General features: G+C 56.2%; 1 protein-coding gene across 9 annotated transcripts in view; it reads left to right on the top strand.

Annotated features, from left to right (window-relative positions):
• The window catches only part of KLHDC4 (kelch domain containing 4), a 58,359-nt gene that overhangs the window by 42,327 nt on the left and 834 nt on the right, over window positions 1-15,198 (top strand). For all 9 annotated transcript variants that reach the window (XM_077986643.1, XM_077986645.1, XM_077986642.1 and 6 more), the window contains 3 exons: window positions 8,681-8,756; window positions 12,091-12,299; window positions 13,856-14,258. In XM_077986643.1, the coding sequence (XP_077842769.1) occupies window positions 8,681-8,756; window positions 12,091-12,299; window positions 13,856-14,258 (688 nt within the window). The remainder of the gene's footprint in view (window positions 1-8,680; window positions 8,757-12,090; window positions 12,300-13,855; window positions 14,259-15,198) is intronic.

The raw sequence follows: 15,198 nt of genomic DNA, 5'->3' as shown, positions 1-15,198 counted from the left end.
AGTACTCCTAGATGAGACTCAAGGAAAGGAGTTGGCTTGGGACTGGTGTCGTGTGTGGCTCTCATGAGTGGGTGGGATGACTGAGGCAGGGAGGACGCCTTTGTACAGGGAAGCTGGCGGGGCTGCAGTTGCTGCTTCTCACCTCATTTCTTAGGCACCAAGGAAGTTTCAGGCCATTCATCTGTGTGAGGCCTGTGTTTTCCTTTTGCATAGTTAGGTAATTATCATCTTGTATTTGTGAGCCATAGCTTATTTGTGTAAGTAGTGTAGGCCCCAGGCAGCAGGACCCTCATGCCTGGAGAGCTCCCGGGGGAGGCGTCCGTGGGTCCTGAGCTGCCTCAGTGGAGAGCATTTCTCCTGGACGGTTCTTTTGACCACTTGGATTCCAAGACCTAGTACTAAACAGAAGGTTTCTGCCGTTGCTTAAAATGTTTGCAGTGGGCTGGGCGCGGTGGCTCCTGCCTGTAATCCCAGCATTTTGGGAGGCCGAGGTGGGCGGATCACTTGAGGTCTGGAGTTAGAGACCAGCCTGGCCAACATGGTGAAACCCTGTCTCCACTAGGAATACAAAAATGAGCTGGGTGTGATGGTGTGCACCTGTAGTCCCAGCTACTCGGCAGGTTGAGGCACGAGAATCGCTCGAACCCGGGAGGTGCAGGTTGCAGTGAGCCGAAATCTCACCATTGTACTCCAGCCTGGGTGACAGAGTGAGACTGTCTCAAAACAAAAGTTTACAGTGAAGGTAGTAACTGCAGGATCAAGATTTTTTATTTCTGTTACTGATTTTTTAATCTCCTGGAGGAGGGGCCACTCCCTGGCATATGGTTCCAGAAGAGGAAGCAAAGTTTCCTCTCTGAGTGCTGGAGCACGGGCACACGGGCCGCTGAGCCAGGGAGGCCTCCTCAACTCAGACGCCTCAGGGCGCTCCTGAGACCTTGGCCGGTGAATGCACCGTCACGAAACAACTCTCAGGACTCCCCATGTGAGTGTCCTGGGCCCCAGCCTCTCCCACCGCCACGCCAGTGAACACGTGTCTGCAGCGCATCCAGGTAGCTGGAGTTCATTCTGCTGTCCTGGCAATAAAGGATTTCAGCCTTTTAATGGCAGTTGGTCAGAGATTGAACCAAGTTGATCGGAATAAACTGATTTTTTTCTTGGTGATCTTTTGTTCTGCACAGAGAAAATCACCCTATTTTCTGGAGTAGAGGCTGGCATGGGTCAGGCTTGTCTAGATACTCTGGCGTCCGGGAGGGCACCGAGAACAGGCTGACTTGGCCGAAAGCCGGGCAGGATGCCCTGGTCTAGTGCTTTCTCCCAGCAGATGCATCGTAGAGTGCAGCAGGACGGTGAACAACCAGACCGGCTAAGCTGTATCGCTTTCATCAGAATCGCATGTCATTCTCAGCAGCTGCTGTCTGCAGCCACGTGCACCCACCCTTAGTCCGATGGTGGATGATCTCAATCCACTTAGTTCAGTAGCTCTTGGCTCCGAGCCTGTGGCATTTGGAATTGCAGTGAAAAGCTTGTCTGTTTGGATTCATGAGGGATTTATTGGAATTAGTAAGAGATTTGAGTTATGAATGGTATGGAGTGTAAAAAAAGTGGGTAGCCTAAGCAGGTAGTCAGCTGCGCCACGGCCAAAGCGGCAGCCTGCGAGAACTGACGGAAGCATCGGTACATGGCCTGTGCTTGAGCTTGGAGCTGGGGGAAGCTCTTCCTTGCTCTGGCGCCATTACACTCCCACCCCCGTGCTTTGTCCTCTTGGCAGGACCCCGCTGTGCTGTGCTGCTGCTGTGTGGCCCAGGCCAGAGAAGACCCCACACACCGTGGGCACACGCCTCTCCCCGATGCAGGCCCCATCCATGCTCCCAGGAGGTCCTGCCACCCGACACCCACCCTCACCTCACATTTCACTGAGCAAGTAGAGGTGGCTTGGAGAATGCCTAACCCCTGCCCGCTGCCACGCACTCCACGCTCCTGCCAGAGCTGGCGCCTCCCCGGGGGCGGGTCCTCCTCTCTCTGCCCTCTCAGGATCACGCCACAGTGCAGCAGCCAGAGTGACCTGCAGAGATGCCAGCCAGGCCAGGTCTCCTCCGTGCAGAGCCCCCATGGTCCTCGTCTCAGCAGGGCTGCCTCCAGCTTCCATCCCCTGCCTCCAGCTTCCATCCCCTGCCTCCAGCTTCCATCCCCTGCCTCCAGCTTCCATCCCCTGCCTCCAGCTTCCATCCCCTGCCTCCAGCTTCCATCCCCTGCCTCCAGCTTCCATCCCCTGCCTCCAGCTTCCATCCCCCTGCCTCCAGCTTCCATCCCCCTGCCTCCAGCTTCCATCCCCCTGCCTCCAGCTTCCATCCCCTGCCTCCAGCTTCCATCCCCTGCCTCCAGCTTCCATCCCCTGCCTCCAGCTTCCATCCCCTGCCTCCAGCTTCCATCCCCCTGCCTCCAGCTTCCATCCCCTGCCTCCAGCTTCCATCCCCCTGCCTCCAGCTTCCATCCCCCTGCCTCCAGCTTCCATCCCCCTGCCTCCAGCTTCCATCCCCCTGCCTCCAGCTTCCATCCCCCTGCCTCCAGCTTCCATCCCCTGCCTCCAGCTTCCATCCCCTGCCTCCAGCTTCCATCCCCTGCCTCCAGCTTCCATCCCCTGCCTCCAGCTTCCATCCCCTGCATGGCCTTGTCCTTCTGCTTACCGTCCTCCCTGTTGGAGACAGACTTGGCCATTGTCTCCACCTGGAGAAGAGTCTCACAGGGACAGACTTTTGTCCACTTGTGTGCCTGGTGCCTAGACAGTGGCGTGCTTGACAGTGTTTGATCAGATGAAGGCCTTCTCACCCTGGTTCTGTGTGGCAAGGCTCCAGAGTTTGACACGTTAAGAGCTCGGGTTCATGAAGTAGACAGTAGTGCTCAGAGCCTTGACCTTGGGGCTGTACCTGGCTCTAGATTAAGAGGAACTCACAGACACCTGCCCTCCTTCCTCCTCCTGTAACCAGATCCCATCCCACACTCCTTCAGGAGATGCATCTGAGAAGCCTCGGGAGGACTTGAAACACCCTCCAGGCTCTGGACTGCCACAAAGAACTGGCAGCTTTGGTCAGTATCGTAACCAGGTTTTATAAATTTCAAGTCAGTCTGGGTCCAGCTAGCGCTTTTACTACGATGACTTGTATCCTAACAAAAGAGATGCAGCTTGTGGGACAACAGAGACCCAGCAACATTCGCGTGTGCGAGGACTCAGTCCTTAGTATGTGCTTCCGGTGTCGTGGGAGCTTCCGGAGAGGGGGAATTCTCGTTCCTTTAGAGAATCAGGGAAAGAGCACAGCTCTTTGGAAATGGCGTATGGATGGGGGGAGGGTGGGGGCATGACACTGGAAGGCTTATCACCTAGTAGTCTCTTTCCATGGACACACAGGCAGCCAAGGGCCGAGTCCTGCTGAGGACAGGGCCCTCCTTCCTGCCTGCGTTTTGACCTCAGTCGTCATTGTGTGCCTGGTGGTCAGGAGGTAGCGTCCGTGCTCAGCCAGGAGAGGGCTGTTCTCTGTACGCCCCACTGTTTCCGCGTGGCCGTGGAGCATGCTGGCAGAGGCCAGAGCATCCTTTGATTTGCCACTTGGGAGCTGAGCTCCTGGAAGACTAGAAGCAGACAGAGTTGTTCTGAGTGTGGGGATTGTGTGACTCATGAGATCCCGGCTGACCCCGGAGCCAGAGCTTCATGCCCACCAGGCCCCTGAGCTCCGTGACCAGCTCTCCCAGGTCACCAGCTGCAGGTGGCTCAGCTTGTCTTGTGCTGGGGAATTGGGCATGACAGCGGCTCCTACTTACGTTCCAGTACACACAGACCTGTGGCCACACCTGTTTCTGGGTGTATTTTTTAATGGCGAACCTGAAAATGTTCTGTCTTGGAAAGTGATGGGAAGAAGTCTCGGCTGTGGGGTGTTCAGTGGCTGTTGACCATTAAGAAGGTGGTCTCAGATGTGGATGGGAAGGTGCCCTGGGGCCCGGCTTCAGGCGTAGAGGCAGGCAGGGCCTTGTCCCGGTGCAGACAGTCATGCAGAGGGGCTTGACCAGGTTCCAGGAGAAAGGACTGAGTGGCTGGAAAGGCAGACATGGTGGGGTCCCAGACTGGCTCTGCAGAAACCATCCTGACAGCAGTGTCCCCAAAGAGCCTGCGGCTGTGGCAGGGGACATGCATGGGCTTCTCGAACAGCTTCCCTGCAGCAGTTTTCAAAAGGAAGCTGACTGGGAGTTGTGCTGATGGAAGTGATGCTAAAGGTAATCGACAGGGTGTTATTTTAGCAGCAGCCCTGCCGAGAGGGTGTGCACGAGTTCATGCTGCTCATGTGACAGGTGGTTGGGTGGGGGTCCTCTCGTCATGGGCACCTCTCCCACAGCCCCGCGAACTGTGCACCAATGTGGCTTGGCATCTCCGCAGGGGGTCAGCGTCTCCGCAGGGCTCATCACCTGTGGTTGTATGAGGTGAGGAGGGCACAGTACGTGTGGTTGCTGCTTGCCCGAGCTGTGCTCTTGGTAGGCCATTGGACCCGCGTCTGGCGAAGGTGGTTTAAGAGTCGTCCCCGGGCGCGTGGAGGGACAGGCTCAGTGGTATGGGACGGAGCGGCCCCTGTGGTTTCTGTGTTCACACACGTCCACTTGGAACCGACACAGTCTCCGTGCCTGATTTTATTTTCGGTGAACGTCGGTGCTGCCATCAGCACTGTCTTCTCCCAGGACCACTCCTCTGGCCGTGTCTTGCCACACACGTTCCCCAGCCGTGGAGAGCCTTTATCTACCTACCACTGCATCGCCGGCCCCTTCTGTGACCAGGCCTGAGCCACTGCATCGCCGGCCCCTTCTGTGACCCGGCCTGAGCCACTGCATCGCCGGCCCCTTCTGTGACTCGGCCTGATTTTATCTACCTTCCATTGCATCGCCGGCCCCTTCTGTGACCTGAGCCGGTGACGGGGCCTTGGGACCGCCCTGAGTGTCTTCTGCTCTCCCAATGATTGAAATGGGTCAGTATCTGAGCCGACGTCCAGGTGAGCCAAAGCGGCTGCATTGAGGACTCACTGCAGGCTGAGCTAGGTGGCCTGTACTTCTGCGGGAGGTGGGGTCTCATCAGGGGATGTGGCTGCAGGCTAAGCTATAGGTGGCCTGTAGTACGTTGTGCGGGAGGTGGGGGACTGTTGGGACTTGGCGTGTGTGGCTGGTGCTCCTCGAAACGTTCAGGCTCAGCCGTGCTGTGCTCTGGGGTCTCAGCTGGATGCTAAGTAATTCCAGAGCCAGCCCTGTTGCGCTTACCCTCCGTGTCGACACTTGAGCTCTCTCAGATGTCTTTGAATTCCAGCAATAATGTATTAGAATGAAGTCTAACTTCTCCAAAAATTCATGCAGATTCTGTTTATTTCTTTAGTATAGTCAAGTTGGTTTTTGTGGAAAGACTTACCGTGTGAATGTGAAGCTGGTTTGGTGTACACTAATAGAGCTTGAGCACAGGTGATCCAGAAAGACAGAGGGCAGCAAGGCCGCTGTCTGTTGCTTTCTTTGAGGACCAGATAAGTTTGATTTTGGGAAAAGTCACAACACTTCAAGAAAAGAAACTGCTGTAGAAGGAGGAGTTAGAAGCTGTTGAGGAGGTTGACCCGTGGGCCCTGTTAGAGGGTGTGGCCGCCAGCCATGTGCTGGAAGGAACCTGTGGACCCGTGTGAGCAGAGCAGGCCTTGTGAAGTGCTCCAGCTCTCTGGCTTGCGTGGTCTGAAGGGAAAGTACTTAAATATTGTAGCATAAAAGATTCCCCTATAGCCTCATAGCCTGTTAATTCTAAGAAGAAAATGTTGCTGTCAGCAAAACAAGACAGTTCACATAGACAGGTGCAGGGTTCTACAAGGAGACAGAGACCTGCTGAAGCTGATCAGCGGTTTGAGTTTCTGGTGACAAAGAGAGACGTCACCGTATTCCTTCCTTGTCCCCCCACCCGATGAAGACGTCACCGCATTCCTTCCTTGTCCCCCACCCGATGAAGACGTCACCGCATTCCTTCCTTGTCTCCCCACCAGATGAAGTCTCTGGGTGTCAGTTCAGTTCCCAATAATGCTAGGCCTTTAGGTTTGGAAAAGCAGTCACGGAAATGACAGTCATTTTCTATCAACCTGCTACGGAAAGAGACTAGTCTCAGTCACTGTCTGTGATGTGCAGAAACCGCATCACTTGAATTGCACAGATATTTCCAGAAGGAGAACAAAGGAGACCCAGACCCAGTTTTCACTTCCTGAGATTCAGGTCACTCTCCGTGTGGCCACTGTGGAGCCCTCTTGGTTTTAGGACACTCAGGCCCAGGTGGAAATAGGAAGGCTCTGTGGACAGTGGATCATTTCGTGTTTCAAAAGGAAAATGTTTTTCTTCCATAATAGTAAACACAGTGCATGTTAGCTATAAGAAAAATAGCTATAAACAAATGCTTGCTTGCTCTACCAGATGGGAGGGCCTAGAAACAGTACTACCCGGGAGCCGTTCACACATCCATGCCCAGATCTTGGTCTTTTTCTTTAGTTTGTTTAATTTTTGAGACGTCTCACTCTGTCATCCAGGCTGGAGTGCGGTGGCGTGATCTTGGCTCACTGCAGCCTCTGCCTTTCAGGCTCAAGTGGTCCTCCCACCTCAGCCTTGGGAGTAGCTGGGACTATACATGCATGCCACCATGCCTGAGTGATTTTCGTATTTTTTGGTAGAGATGGGTTTTTGCCATTGCCCAGCCTGGTCTTGAACTCCTGAACTCAAGCAACCTGCCCACCTTGGCCTCTCATAGTGCTGGGATTACAGCAAATCTTGGTTTCTAAGACCTTTCTGCAACAAAGGGAACCGGGACTCCCTTGAGAAATGGCTAATCATAGGGCTGAGCAGGGGGTATGTAGGAGGAATTGAGCATCTTGTGGTGCCAGAGCCTGAGGCAGTGCTGAAAGAAACCCACATAGATGGTGCAAGTCACAGGGACCCAGGAGTAGCTGTAAAGGCTCCTAGTGGCAGCCGTGTGTTATTGAACAACCCGAGCAACAAAGATGGTGACAGAGCACAGCCGAACTAACAACTCGAGCAACACAGATGGGTGGTGACAGCACAGCCGAACTCTACGTCAGTATCCACGAGACAGAGTGTACCCAAAGTCTACATAAATATCCTAAAGACCACAGCGTGTACCCAAAGTCTACGTCAATATCCACGATTATAGAGCGCACCTGAAGTCTGTCAGTATCTACGAGACATAGAGCCTACCCGAAGTCTACATAAATACCCACAAGACCTTAGAATGTGCCCAAAATCTGCGTCAATATCCATGAGACACAGAGCGTGCCCGAAGTGTGTGTCAGTATCCACGAGACATGGAGCTTACCTGAAGTCTGTGTCAGCACCCCTGTGACCACAGTGGCGTGGCCAAAGTCTGTGTCAGTATCTGTGAGAACACAGAGCATAGCTGAAGAGAAACTGTCAGACACGACCTCAGCCAGGCGGTCGGGGTCAGCGTCCACTGTGATGAATCCTGTTGATGGTGTGGACCCTTGATGGGACGTGATGAGATGGGCACTTCACCCCTGGGGTCGTCCTGATGATCCATAACCCCAGTCTACTGAGAAGGACAGCAGACAGTCCCAGTGGAGGGGCAGTCTGTAAGACACCTGGGCCATCCACACAGCCATCACGGTCCTCAGAAACAAGGAGAGTCAGAGACGCTGCCCCCAGCAACCTAAGGAGGCGAGAGGACGAAACGGCTGGCGGGACCCTCGATGGGATCCCTGGGCAGGGGGAGCTATGGGGAGCACTGGGGGCTCTGAATGAAGCGTGGGCTGCAGTCCCGGTAATGGGTCGGTGCCGGTTCCTGAGCCGTCACGAGGGCATCAAGGAGAGGAAGGTATTCTTGCTGGGGGGACACTGGTGTGGGCGCGTGGGAGCTCTCAGTACTCTCCCAATTTTCTGCAAATACGAAACTTCTAAAATAGTGTATTAAAAATAGAGAATTAAAGTGCAGACAAATACAAAGATGAGATGGAAATGGATGGGGGCCCTCCACCCAGGGTGAGCGTTTTGCTGGCTATCTCCCTCACCACCATAGGTCCCAGGTAAGGGGTGTGGCACCAGGACATAGGGCATGGGTGCTGGGGAACAGTGCGCCTGGTCCGGCTGAGGCTCACTTGAGGCAGAGGACCAAGGGTTAAGGGACATGGAGCTCGTTGTTTTCGAAGCTTGGAGAAGTCTTTCAGTGGGCAGTGGCTGCCCTCTGCACACAGTAGTAACTTGATTTCTGCTCTGAAGCCTGAATCGTGTTATTTGAACGGCGGTGGGAATTGAGAATCCACCGGGATCAGGAATGAAGAGTGACTCTGTAATGGTGTCAGAGACCCCGTGGCGATTTCCACACAGACCAGGGCTGCTGTGGAAGCTGTGTGTGCCCTGACAGGAGCTCTAGTGTACTGTGTGATCGTGGCCATTAGAAAGGTGGCCTCTTCAGATGGACCCGTTCAGGGGATAAAGCCCATCGGGTGGTGCTTTATCAGGGGATAAAGCGTACTTTGGAGCTTCGGGGCTGGTCTACAGGGAAGGCTTCCAGCCCCTTCCATCCAAAATGCGCCCACAGCGTGGGGGGTCTGTAAGCAACCACTGTAGCTGCCCCCAGTTCTCACACAATTCCTTTCTTTTGCAGAGAGTTAAGAAAGACGTGGACAAGGGCACGCGGCACTCAGACATGTTCCTGCTGAAGCCGGAGGACGGGAGAGAAGGTAGAGGCGCTGTGCCTCCCGGGCGGGAGCTGGCTGGTCTGCCTGTGGCGGGAGGCGGAGCCCACACCCTCCCATGGATGTGGGGCTGCCGGTGAGCCCCTGCACCCTGCCCAGAGCGGAGGGCCTGCTGGAGATGGCCCATTTTGGGGTGGGCTGGGCGGGACAGGCTCCATAGCCCTGGTGTCTGCAGACAAAGGAGCGCCTGCTGGGCGATCACCTCTGGGGGCATTGATGACAGACTGACTCACACACGGCTGCTATTACCCTGCGGATACCCCACAATGGAGCAGTGAGCACAGTGCCGCTCAGCAGCTCCTGATGGGCGCCTGCAAGGGTCTCGAGCTCTCAAAGGGAGAACCATCCTGGGCCTGAAGTACAAGCCACCTGGAGTCACTGGGGCCTCCTGGCATTGTGCTGACAGGGCTCGCTCTTGGAGTAGTTGCGGGCAGCAGCTGGGCAGGCTGGGTGTGGGGCTGCCCAGCCAGGGGCCAGTGTTGCTTGTCCTTCACAAATCATCACCGAGACTGCTGTTGGCCCTCACTGGGACAGCCCCCAGGAATGGCCGTGGCCTCTGTCAGCTTGAGTCACTGAACTCAGAGGGCTGTCAGAATGCCTAGATTTCTAAAAGCTTTTAGCTAAACTTGGATCTAAGAATCAAAAGTTTCTTATTAAAGCACAGGGGAACAATCATTGTTCTCTGGGACTTTTTAAAAGGATGACATGGGATGACCCAGGGGACACATCCAGAGGGCCCAGGATGTGTCAGCCACTCACCACCACCTTTTTGTTGTTGTTGTTGAGATGGAGTCTTACTCTGTCGCCCAGGCTGGAGGGCAGTGGTGCGATCTCGGCTCACTGCAAGCTCCATCTCCCGGGTTCACACCATTCTCCTGCCTCAGCCTCCCGAGTAGCTGGGACTATAGGCACCCGCCACCACGCCCAGCTAATTTTTTGTATTTTTAGTAGAGACGGGGTTTCACGATGGTCTCGATCTCCTGACATCATGATCCACCTGCCTCGGCCTCCGCAAGTGCTGGGATTACAGGCGTGAGCCATCGCACCCGGCCTACTCTCACCACCTCCTATGCATGGGCATGGGTCATGTGTTGAGATGAACTGTTGGTGGCGTTTCCTGCCAGTGGCTGCCCATTCGTTCTCACCTCTGAATGGGGAGAAGCCCTGCCTGTGGGGAGCGTGGACCGTCTGTTCTCAGACCTCTGAAGCGGGAGAAGCCCTGCCTGTGGGGAGCATCGGGGGGGATGGGAGTGGGCTGCTACTTTTCAATCATTAATTTCTTGACTTTGAAAAAAATTGCATTTGTTGTTGGCTGGGTCCAGTGGCTCATGCCTGTAATCTCAGCACTTTGGGAGGCTGAGGTGGGAGAATTGCTTGAGGCCAAGAGTTTGAAACCAGCCTGGGCAACATAGTGAGACACCATCTCTTAAAAAAAAAAATGTAGCCAGGTGTGCTGGCGCGCGCCTGTAGTTCCAGCTACTCGGGAGGCTGAGATGGGAGGATTGTTTGAGCCCAGGAGGTGGAGGCTGCGGTGAGCTGAGATTGTGCCACTGCACTCCAGCCTGGGCAACAGAGCGATGTCCTGTCTCAAAAAATAAATAATAAAAGGAGACCATGGCATTTGTTCTGCTCCAGAGCAAGGGAGTGACGCCAGGAGGCACTGGTCGAGGGTGTTTGCCATGGAGCTTAGCATCCCCAGTGCCGTTAGGAAACCAGCGGACAGCTCTCATGGGAGGCTGTGGCTTGGGACCGGAGGGCTGGGCTAGACCCAGGAGACCCAGTGCCTAGGCCAAGTCTGCTTTTGTGACCCACAGCAAGTTCTCCAACCCAGGAGAGGGGACCATTGTGCAAAGTGTTTTTACCTCCTCCTTGCACTAAAATTCCTCAGGCTGAGGCCTCAGAAATACCTGAAGGGTTAATCTGAGTTCACACCCCCTTGCCTGTCAAAAGGCTGAGGTGCCTCTGCCATGGCCCTGCCTTACCGCACCCCTGGCTGATGAGGGCAGACTCGTTCTTCCAGTCAGTTTCCCAGCTCACACCCCAGTGAACTTGAACCTGGATGCTGGACTGTTTCCCGCAGGGCGGCCTTGAGCCTGTGTGCTCCGCTCCTCAGCCCCCAAGAGGAAAGCACCGTGGTGAGGAGCGGCACACCTTGTGTGCATGGGTTTCTGTCACTGGAGAGGGTCCTGCCCTGACTGTGTGGCGAGTTCTTAATGTTGGTCTTACCTGTTTCTTTTTTTTTCTTTTTTTTCTTTTTTTTTGAGACGGAGTCTCGCTCTGTCGCCCAGGCTGGAGTGCAGTGGCCAGATCTCGGCTCACTGCAAGCTCTGCCTCCTGGGTTCACACCCTTCTCCTGCCTCAGCCTCCCGAGTAGCTGGGACTACAGGCGCCCGCCACCTCGCCCGGCTATTTTTTTTGGTTTTTTTTTGTTTTTTTGGTAGAGATGGGGTTTCACCGTGTTAGCCAGGATGGTCTCAATCTCCTGACCTCGTGATCTACCCGTCTCAGCCTCCCAAAGTGCTGGGATTACAGGCGTGAGCCACCACGCCCGGCCGGTCTTACCTGTTTCTTAACACAGTCGTGTGCTGGTGGGAATGAGGCAGGTGGCCCCGGAGCCACACCCGCAGTGGGCATGGGTGGGTGGTATCTAGCACCACACAGAATATGGCCATTTGCTGCTTCTGGTTTTTTGTTTTTGTTTTTTTGTTCGTTAGAGGAAAAAAATCTCCATTCTTTCTCCTAGAAGTGGTGGGAAGACACCACCTGCACACCGGGCTCCGTTGGAGGGTTGGCATGTCACATAGGTGTGGGCCAAGAGAGAACACAGGGCAGACCCCTCCTAAAGTAGAGCTGGCCACACTGCAGGCCCAAGGGGGACTGGCACAGGCCAGCAGGTCCCCGTGCAGGGCGGAGGGTCGCCGTGCGGGGCGGAGGGTCGCCGTGCGGGGCGGAGGGTCCCCGTGCGGGGCGGAGGGTCACCGTGCGGGTGGCCTCCCCACGGAAGCCCCTCTGTGTGTCTAGCGTGTGTGCTGCTGCTGCGCAATCCCTGCCTTTCCGCTGTGGCTTGAAGCTGCCCGTGGTCAGAGGTGCTTGGGGTGTGTGGAAAGCTGTTGAATGCCAGCTCTCTTAAGGAGAAGGGTGGAACTCAAGGGGCGTCGAATGGTGTCTGTTCTGCAGCGGGAGCAGGGTTTTTGCCTGCAGTCTCACGGCTTTCATTTACCCCGTTCTGGGGGGCCCCTGGGGTCCTGGGTGTGTCCTGGACTGGCTCTCAGGGTCCTTCCTTCTGTTCTTATCCCATTTCCTTGCTCTCTTTTGACAGACAAGTGGGTGTGGACTCGGATGAACCCTTCGGGGGTCAAGCCCACCCCACGGTCTGGCTTTTCCGTGGCCATGGCCCCGAATCACCAGACGCTGTTCTTCGGGGGTGTCTGTGACGAGGAAGAGGAGGAGAGCCTGGCGGGCGAGTTCTTCAACGATCTGTACTTCTACGATGCCACCAGGAACCGCTGGTTTGAGGGACAGCTGAAGGTAGGGCAACCTCTGAGTGGTATGTGCCGTGATGCGCAGCCCTAACTGGGTCCCTGCCTCCCTCCAGCAGCTTTGGGTGTCGGGGCCCCCAGAGCCCGTGAGCTCTCTCAAGAGGGGCCGGGGTTCTGTCTCTGCCTGTGTCCTGGGTGACTAGGCTTGGACAGCCCTTGGTCATGGTCCCCTCAGCCCATCCTGGATGCTGGCGGTGCTGCTGCCTCAGGAGCCACTCTCCCCAGACTGAGGTGCCCGGGACCTCCCTGGCCCTCTGTGTGAGAAGGGTTTGCTGGAGGTCCTGGTGCAGACCAGCCTGTGTTGTTATGACATTTGAGCTCCCCTGGTTTCTGGCACCATCTTTACTGTCCGCATGGGCACAGCTGCTGTCCAGGGCCAGCCCAGCACAGGTACAGCAGTGGGTGACAGTCCTAGAAGGGGATCCCCCACTTGGCCTCAGGGTCTCCGAGTGTACCAGGTCAACTGGACCCAGAAAGAGCCAAGGAGGGCTGGTCCCTGTTGGTGGCAAAGAGCTGCTCTTGACGCGTGGTGGCGCCTGGGCTGGACACTGGGAAAACACAAGGGTTCGTTTCTGGATCCACAGTCCACCTTGCTCTTTGACTTTAGGAGGAATTACTCCAAGCAGAGTCTGCACAGGTTTCCCCTGTGGCTTTTCTTCAGAGAACGTTTTGACCCCAGCTAGTGTCACAGTTCTCAAACTGTGTCATCACAGGGCCCTTGACATTTCCCGGGATCACGGAGGACCTCAGGGAGCTTTCCCTTTCGAAACTCATTGTTGGAGAGTACAGATACAGAGTGGGTCTTAGAAGTCTAGAATGTGAAGCTGACTTTGAGTTGATCTGGAGGTAGTGATCCTTGGAAAATTTGGAAATAACCTGGCAAATGTCACCTCGTGAGTTGGCAGCATTTTGTGACAAAATGGCAAAGGCTGTGACAGAAGGGTCCAAACTGACCGCTGCCACACAGCCAGGGAAATGGGACAAAGAGGGATGGACGGCTGTCCTGCAGGAGGCACCCTGACCTAAGAGCTCCCCTTTAGAAACGTGGTGAGGAAGGGCCCCTCTCCGACTCGCCGTTTGTAGTAAATGAGCTGGGGTTGCGGGCCTGGCCATTGGTCTTCCTTGGGAAAGGGGAGGAAGCCCCTCAGCCTGGCTTCCCCAGCCCTTCCGGGAGCTAGCGCTGTCGGTGGATTGGGTTTTCCCAAGGTGAGCGTCGGAGCCCGAGGGGCTGGTGCACTGGGTCTGGGGTCTGGTGGCCTGTCCACCTCTCAGTGGACGTGTGGAGCCGCCCCTCAGTGAGGACACGCGATGGGGGGTTTTCTCCCCCAGCCCAGGAGTGAACGGCGAGGCCAGTGCAAGACAGGAGCGTGCTTCTGCTGCCGAGTGCCTGCACCCAGGGCAGTCAGGGACGGCGCCCCCCTGGGTCACATACTCCCCACGCTTGTGGGTGGTCCCCGCAAACTCTTGCCTGGCCTCGTGGGCATAGCAGGACCGACCGCTGCCTCGCTGAAGCTGCTGCTCTCTGCTCCCTCGGTCTATTAATAGGGGCCCAAGTCTGAGAAGAAGAAGCGCAGGCGGGGCAGAAGAGAGGAGCCCGAAGGTGGCAGCAAGCTGGCGTGTGGGGGAGCTGGCACGCAGGCGCCTGTGGAGGTGGTCAAGGAGGTGGTGACCGAGGATGGGACCGTGGTCACCATTAAGCAGGTGCTCTCCGCCCCAGGCTCGGCAGGGCAGCCCCAGTCTGAGGACGAAGACAGCCTCGAGGAGGCTGGCAGCCCCACACCTGGGCCGTGTCCTCGCTCCAACGCCATGCTGGCCGTGAAGCACGGGGTGCTCTACGTCTACGGGGGCATGTTTGAGGCTGGCGACCGCCAGGTCACCCTCAGCGACCTGCACTGCCTGGACCTGCACAGGATGGAGGCGTGGAAGGCCTTGGTGGAGATGGACCCAAGTGAGCCAGGCGACTTGGTGCCTCCGTGCCTGGGGGCGAGAGCCCACGGTCGTGTGTCGCGTCACTCGAAAGCAAGCCCTGCAAGCCGCCCAGAGGCGGCCTGTGCCGATGCTCCTCACAGGGGCCTGTGCTCCTGCCTCCACGGTCAGACCTGTTGTGGAAAGGAGGGCCCATCCTGGGCACGTCCGTCCTTTGTCCCAGGTGCTGACAGGAGCTGCAGTTCTGGCGGCACAGGACACGGGCGCATCTGCTGCTCTGTCCACAGCATGCTTGTTTGTGGGCGGCCGTCTGTGCCGGGCCCCAAGGCCCTGGGTCTGAGCTTCCAGCCTTGCTGTCTGACCCAGGGCCCCTCTGCTGCCGTAGTCACACGTCCCCTTTACCCTGATTGCTGCTGGACTTGAGTCACCGTGCAGTTTCTAAAGATCTGAGATGAAAGCAAAATCCACAAATCCAGGGAAAGATAGTGAACCGTTGGCGCAGGATGTTTGCTGTTTTCTGAGAGCACCGTGAGCCAGCGTGGAGGGTGGCAGGAGGCCCTCTTGGCCAGCCGCTCCCTTATGGGGGTGCTTTTGCATGTTTGCCGTCTCGGGTCTCTGCCTTGACGCCCAGGGAACACAGTCTGTTTTATTTGTGGATCTGAAGGGGCCCGGGGAAGAGGAGTTAGGTTTCTTTTTCTTTCTTTCTTTTTTTTTTTTTTTTTGAGGCAGAGTCTCACTCTGTCGCCCAGGCTGGAGTGCAGTGTGCGATCTTGGCTGACTGCAGCCTCTGCCTCCTGTGTTCAAAGGATTCTTCTGCCTCAGCCTCCTGAGTAGCTGGGATTATAGGTGCCCACCACTACACCCAGCAGAGACAGGGTTTCACCATGTTGGCCAGGCTGGTCTTGAACTCATGACCTCAGGTGATCCACCCACCTGCGCCTCCCAAAGTGCTGGGATTACAG

This window comes from Macaca mulatta, chromosome 20 (assembly GCF_049350105.2).
Source record: "Macaca mulatta isolate MMU2019108-1 chromosome 20, T2T-MMU8v2.0, whole genome shotgun sequence".
Taxonomy (NCBI): Eukaryota; Metazoa; Chordata; class Mammalia; order Primates; family Cercopithecidae; genus Macaca; species Macaca mulatta.
The sequence above is the reverse complement of the archived record's forward strand: the minus strand, read 5'-3'. Positions and strand labels throughout refer to the sequence as shown.